This window comes from Cyclospora cayetanensis, unplaced genomic scaffold (genome assembly GCF_002999335.1).
Source record: "Cyclospora cayetanensis isolate NF1_C8 unplaced genomic scaffold, CcayRef3 CcayRef3_contig_189, whole genome shotgun sequence".
Classification (NCBI taxonomy): domain Eukaryota; phylum Apicomplexa; class Conoidasida; order Eucoccidiorida; family Eimeriidae; genus Cyclospora; species Cyclospora cayetanensis.
Genome location: NW_020312135.1, coordinates 62,224 through 68,733, shown reverse-complemented (window position 1 = coordinate 68,733; position 6,510 = coordinate 62,224). Strand labels below are relative to the sequence as shown.

The 6,510-nt window shown below is 50.6% G+C and overlaps 1 protein-coding gene across 1 annotated transcript; it reads right to left on the bottom strand.

Annotated features, from left to right (window-relative positions):
- Window positions 1-255: 255 nt before the first annotated feature.
- Window positions 256-6,324, bottom strand: LOC34623956 (phosphatidylserine decarboxylase 2 proenzyme). The gene is made up of 13 exons (XM_026337523.1): window positions 6,196-6,324; window positions 5,846-5,937; window positions 5,504-5,708; window positions 4,759-5,328; window positions 4,583-4,616; window positions 4,282-4,407; window positions 3,873-4,090; window positions 3,470-3,664; window positions 2,937-3,242; window positions 1,808-2,565; window positions 1,530-1,618; window positions 1,042-1,221; window positions 256-638 (listed from the first exon to the last, which is right to left on the bottom strand). The coding sequence occupies exons 1-13, from the start codon at window positions 6,322-6,324 to the stop codon at window positions 256-258; spliced, it is 3,285 nt and encodes a 1,094-aa protein (XP_026193308.1).
- Window positions 6,325-6,510: the final 186 nt, after the last annotated feature.

Below are 6,510 nucleotides of genomic sequence, written 5' to 3'. Positions count from 1 at the left end.
CGCAGCTGTACCCAGCTACCCAACCGCCGATACCCTGGGATGCGCCTTGCTAATAAGACAACATGAGTCGGCATGTACGGGAACAAATCTGCTGAACCTTCGAAAAGTAGGGCCCCGATGATTGCTTAATATGCATGTATGTATACATACACAGCTCACTTTGGTACCCCACTTGGTTAGCCATACCTGCAACTGGTGGTAGCGACATCAAGAGAAGTCCTCTAAATCCAAAATGATGCACAAAGAAAGACATCGCTATTGCGCGTTCGCCCCCAGAGGCACCCTGGATATACGACGTCTAAGCCTAGTCAAAAGACCAGAGATGGCACTACGAATACGGCTCGTAACTGGAGGCTTGGCTTGGTCCATGTACACGGAAGGCACTTCTGTGGTGACTGCAAATTGCTGCGCCTCGCCCTCTTTGGCCTGCGGCGGCGTCACTTCGAACCGAAGAATAGATGCTTCATCGCTCAGCTCCTCTGAATTATCAGGCAACCCAGTGTCTGCCTCAGGGCCGAGGAGGGACCGGGTTGACCCCTCGGGAGTTCCAATGAGGGAATACGTCACCTTCTTCAACTCGCCAGTGTGATCACCAACCTTGTGAGACAGATCTAAGGCGAATTCCGCGTAGAGGCCGCCTGAAGGTCGGAGACAAACAAATGGCATCCTCAATTGTACCAGGTCAGAGAACAGAAGCTTAGGTACCTACATAACAAAGGACTCAACTGTACATGCTGCTCCATCGAAGCGATACAACAAACTCAGCTGAGCGAAATCAGCAATCTAAAGAGTAGCCTTTCTTAGTAAGACCAAGTGAAAAGACTTAACTTCAAAGGAAACACGACTTAACAATTCGTCTGATGTTCATATTCTAGCAGAATGTGCCCTTAGAACTATCAGTCACGAGCCAGGATGCATCCATTCTATCGAAGAAAGCCGTCGCACACTAGGAATTGTAAGGGAACTTTTATCAAAACAGCACTGCTCCGTTTCGCTGGGCACATAGCAGTTCCATGGCAGGCAGCGTTGTGTAGGCCTCACCTCCCGATAAGGTCCAAGAAGCGGAAATTCCTCTGGTCACCTTGCCCCAGCCGCTGGCGCTAGCACATGCAAAATACGGGTGCTTCAACAAGACTGGGTCATTCTCCTTGGCAGGCCACACCAGTAGCAAGTTGGACAGCTGACCCACAAACTGCAACTGCAGTGAACTCAGTTTTTTGTCTGTACACGCATGCATAAGCCGTCGAGCTGATCCAGATCGATGTGAGGAATATGCTTGACGGCACACACCAGCATAGTTCACCCCGCCAGCCTCATGTGCTACACTATAAGGGCTCAATGCACGACCATTATCTAGTTATGCTCTCAGCAAAGATCAAAACACTGTCCAGCAAAAGTGATGCACGATAACCCATACCCACTGCTGGTGGTACGAAGTGCTTTCCTGAGATAATGCAGCAGAAGCAGCAGTTATTTAGCCTGCACTCGGAATCACGAAATCACAGCAAGTGCTCAAGTGGCCGCCTTACCGAAGTAGCAAATGGGATTGTTGATTCCATTAGAGTCCTTCTGCTCCTTGCGCAGCTGGCCAGTTTGCAGCATCAGCAAACGCTTGCCGCTGGGGGCAGTATCCACCTGAGGCATCGTGCGAAACAGTATTAGCAGACGCATGCTTTTGTGGTACGCAGCAAAAGCGGATGAGCAGCAACGTGAGCTCCTGAGATAAAAAGGGTCTTTTTTGTTTGAATGAATACTATAAACCCGCCAGCTACAGGAAAATACTGTAATCGAGAAATACTAGTCAGGCAGCATGTGCAAACTTGCCGTCCATGTGTGGGCCAGCCACCGTGCAAGAGCATATCTGTGTAGTAGGCCGTATTCAAGGGTGTGTATCTGTGCGTTGAGGTCTAGGAAAGTGAAACGATTCACTTCCTCTCCGGGTCCCGATTTCTTTACGGTATAGTGGCGCAATGGCCTCTGACTAGTGAACACAGAATCTTTTCCCTCCTCTCCTTCAGTTCCCTGGATTCTCGGCATGGCCTCTCTATACGGGAGTTCAGGACCATTTATTTTAGATAAAAGGCCTGAATCGCTGTCCTCCTTTGCCTGCCCATCCAAGGCCTTCTTATCGAGGGGCTCATCCAGCGGATTCTCAGTAGATTCACCGTGCGTAACGGTGGACAAGTCAGCATCGAGATTGCTGTCCTCGTCCGATGACACTTCAGCCATCACAGGTGTGCTAGGCAACCTGCTGTCATCTGACTCGGGCCCTACATCGGTCCGTTCGACGGAGGGTTCCGACCCTTCTGCAGTTGTGGCGGTGTTCGCATCGGAGGCCACAATCTCAGCAGGGTGCTCCGAGACATCCAACTCTTTGGTGCGCCCCCCTTTAAGGTCCTGCAGATACTTCAAAAATTCTAGCGTGCTTCTATGGTTCCCATAGGTAGAATCGCAGCGCGGGAGGGTAAGCCTGGGGCTGCCAGGAATACTGCCGACCGTCATGTTGACGTCGACGTGGTCGCATATTGGCGAGGTGGTCTCAAGGTCTTCGGGAGCTTCGAATACCTGAAGAATCCAAAAATGGAAGCAGAAAAGGGCATGTGGAAATGAAGCGCAAGTAGAAATTGACCGCCATGGAGGAAGCACGTCTCCGACTCAGATGCTGCGGTGACCACGTGAATGAGCACCACATGCACTGACTGCTTAACAAAAAAGCTCGGATAGCAACTGTAGCAATTCAGCAAACCCTCCAGCGCCTAAAATGGATAAGCGACGCTTCCGCCTAAGCGGTACGCTAAAGCAGTGAACCGTGGGGTTGGCCATCGACCCAGGGACTTCTCCACAAGCAAGAGGCAGAGCACGAATCAGCGGAGTAACAGGCGACACAGGGATGCCAAAGCCGCCACGTCATTCGCAGTTGTGGGGTTTGGCCTCACCAGGACAATAGTGCTACCGAAACGGAAGCTCCCCATTTCATTTCCCATGCAGAGGCCCACAGGTTTGTCGTACTCGTACAGGATACTCTTTCTGGATTGTGAGCACGCCGGAGTCCAAGTAAACCGGTTTGAGTCCAGTTGCTTCCTGTACGAAAGCTCGATGCCTCCCACCATTGATGCAGCGACAAACGTCATGGAAAAAAACAAACGCGGCCCCTCTGTATTGCCTGGTCTCCAGGTTCCCTGGACCGACGTGCGCTCAAAAGCATCCAAAATATTGCGATTGAGCAATATCCTGCGCTGTACCTGAGCCATGCAGATGCAGGCCTCACATAGAACACAGCAGCGTCCTGTTTTGCTGGAAAGCCTCTCACTCCGCGCGGGGAAGAGATAGGCAGTAATTGCCTTCTGCAGAACACGGCGTTGTCCAATGAGTCCCATGGATTTCTATCAGCCCCGCGAGTCGAAATGCTACAGCGACCGACCCCAATTAGAGGCTGTGCAAACAAGGGATCACAATGAAACCCACTCACCGAAGGGAGGCATCCAGGGATATACACGTGCTTTGCTGCAATCCAATCAGCAGCAGAGTGAAAGCGATGGTAGTCCGCCGGGGCTAGGTAGTAGATCTGCACATGGAGCCTGTTCTTGGGGCTTTGAAGCCTGATATCTTGATTCGTACCCCGCCCAAAAAGAAAATCTGACAAGTTGAAAGTCGTTCCCTTTATCTGCGTGATGCGCGCACACAGACCCCCCCCACTCCCATGTTGCCAACGCCATGACTTGGGTCTTGAAAAAATAGGTGCTGACGCTTGGCTACGTGGTGTACTGCCACCTTTCCCGGGAGCGAAGAGGGGCTGTTGCGGTACACCCAAAGAAAGGCGCTCTGCAGGCAGTTCCAGACACGCCCTTGGCCTGAACTTGGCTACTTCATACCTGGGGAATTCGTGCATCAACGATCTCGCCCAGTGCATTCGGCTTAACAAAAAAGGCATTCTGGAGCACTGAATCTGCGGGTGCCACCACAGATGCCTGGCTGTCGATAGGGCGCAAAGCCTCGATATTTATCGGACGGGTAAAGAAATCCTGTAACGACTCGAAATTCCTTTTCCCCGGCGGGAGGGTCTGCTTCACGCTGAAGGCCTCCTCCATGTCTGCAGCCGCAGGACTCAAAACTCAGCTCAGCACTCTCTCTCCTTGAGCACTTTGTTTAGGAAGAGACGTAGAAAACTCAAGAAAGTCACATGTCACACGCAAACACACACACTAGGGAAACAAGTCCCATCGTGTTGGACGAAGCCTTTTGCACCGAGCGTTTGGACCTCTACTCCGCGTTTTATCTCACCGATGTTTGTCATCGCGGCAAACTTCCTAACAAAAAATCGGGAGAGACGCAGCTTCGTGAGCGTGCCTCCCAGTCTAGAGATCATTCTCACGTTATCCATGAAGAAGTGCCGGCCAAACTGAGAGCCTTCGCGAAAAACATCCACCCGTCGCCGCACAAGGCAGTACCCCTTCAATGCTTTGAGCACAGCCAGGTTTTGTTGAGCCTCTTATGTCGAACAAAACGTGCCAATATACAGGAGGCATCGACTCTCACAAACTAAAAGGCAAGGGGTATACTAATTCGTGCTGTCGCCGTTTACCGTATCCCCTGCGAGACTCTGGCGGCAGTACCGACTGCGCGCAAAAACACAGCTTGAAAGCGAGAAAAAAGCAGAATATCCATGGCCAGGGCTCATGAATCCCCTTATCTACGGCTATCTGAATCTCCCAAAGAACAGCACGGCATAGGCTGAAGCAGGGCCTTGGCATGACTTACCACTTCGTGCAGCTGAATATGTACAACCGTCTCCTGCATAACCGCTTCGCCATTTGGACCCCTAAACCACTGAATAAGGGCGATTGTTGGATCCTGCTCTACATTATGATCCCTTGGAGGGCGCGATACCAGCATGTAGGCCTCTGCTGGTGCTGTTTCCTGAGCAATGGCTCTCTTCATTTTTTCTTTGCCACGGTTCGATATAACAAATGGGATCTTCGAGCCGCAATAATAGGAGCTCGCCTTCATGGGATAGGAGAAAATATTGCTGGGGAAATGCTTAATGAGGCCAGATTCGGGGTCTCTAAGCTCCACGCGTCGATAAGCCAAATTAGGGAAGAGGCGACTGAGCACCTCATTGGACGGCTGGAAAAGCTCAACAGGAACTCCCTCTCTGCGGGTCAGCCAGGAGGGACTTGAGCTGCGTGACACCTCTAGTAGCTTTTTCACCCCTTCAATGGTACGGCCCTGTTCTACCGGCTGAAGCTGCAGCAGTGGAATGTTTCGTACGTCAATCCGTGGAAGCAAATCGACGAACCGCGTATCAAGAGCAAAACGCTTTCGTCCTTCCTGCAGCTCCATTCTCGCACATGCCACATAAACATACGCTTTTAAAGCAAGCGTACCATTAGTTCCACAGCCCGTTCACCTCTTATGCACACTCACACTGGTATGCAGCTTCTTACTTTGCAGTGTCCCCAATCAAGGCGTCAAATTTAATGGGGGTTATTCATGCACTGGATACCTTGGCAAATGCCTCAAGAGGGGTCCGCAAGAACTTTTCGAGCCGTAGTTTTGCGTCCACTTGCCGATTCCATGACAATATTCGTTGCCAGATGCTGCGCGGCCGCAGCTCTACGGGGTGGTTTGATCCAGTCAAAACAGCCAAAGTGTTGGAGAGGTTGCCCACTGTATCACCAGAAGTCCAGCGCACGCACAGCTGGTGCGGTCTGAGCAAAAAAATTGAGCAAAAAAATTGAGCAAAAAGAATGGCTAGTCGGGAAACCACGAAGACAGTCAGATGGGTGACCATTGAGCGCCAGGGGGTCATAAAGTGCGGAGACATCGCAAGGCAAGAAGCACCCACCTCCGGTAAAAAGAAATAAGGATCGAATTTTTGATACACTGCAACATAAAAGCGCCTTCTCCTCTGTATACCGCATCCCCCGATGCCACCCCCTGTAATGTGGCAAGAAACAGGAGTCCAACGAGCAATAAAAAATGCCTCATCGTCTCCCGATCCACATTGAGCAACAGTCATGCGGAACGTGGAAAACCGCTCTACCGTATATTGTCAAAAAAAATTACGGGATACACTCTGACCAACACAAAGAGAAAAAATGACTCTGTAGATGGCCTTCAAGCAGCAAACAAAAGCATTGTGATAAAAAACAGAGATACGCTATTTTGCTATGCAAAGCATTATTCTTCTAAAGCTTTGCATGTCTTAATCTGTTGAAAATTGCCCGTTGAGATTAGCGCTCCTTTCTTAACAGTAGTCCGAAGGCCTGAGACACCTGCCCGCGGGAGCGAGTGTGCGGTTTGAGCTGCAACGGTGGGCAACATTCAGTTATAAATTTTGTCATACACACGCGCATTTTCATTCTTTGTTCAGTTTTGTGCCGTCACTTTCGTTAATCATCTTTTCTCCATTGAATCTAAGCCTAGATGGCGCTTGTAATGGTTGTACACGTGCCTTGCAGAAGCAGCGTTCGACGATGAAAGGCCAACTTCAGAGCTTCTGAAGTTAGT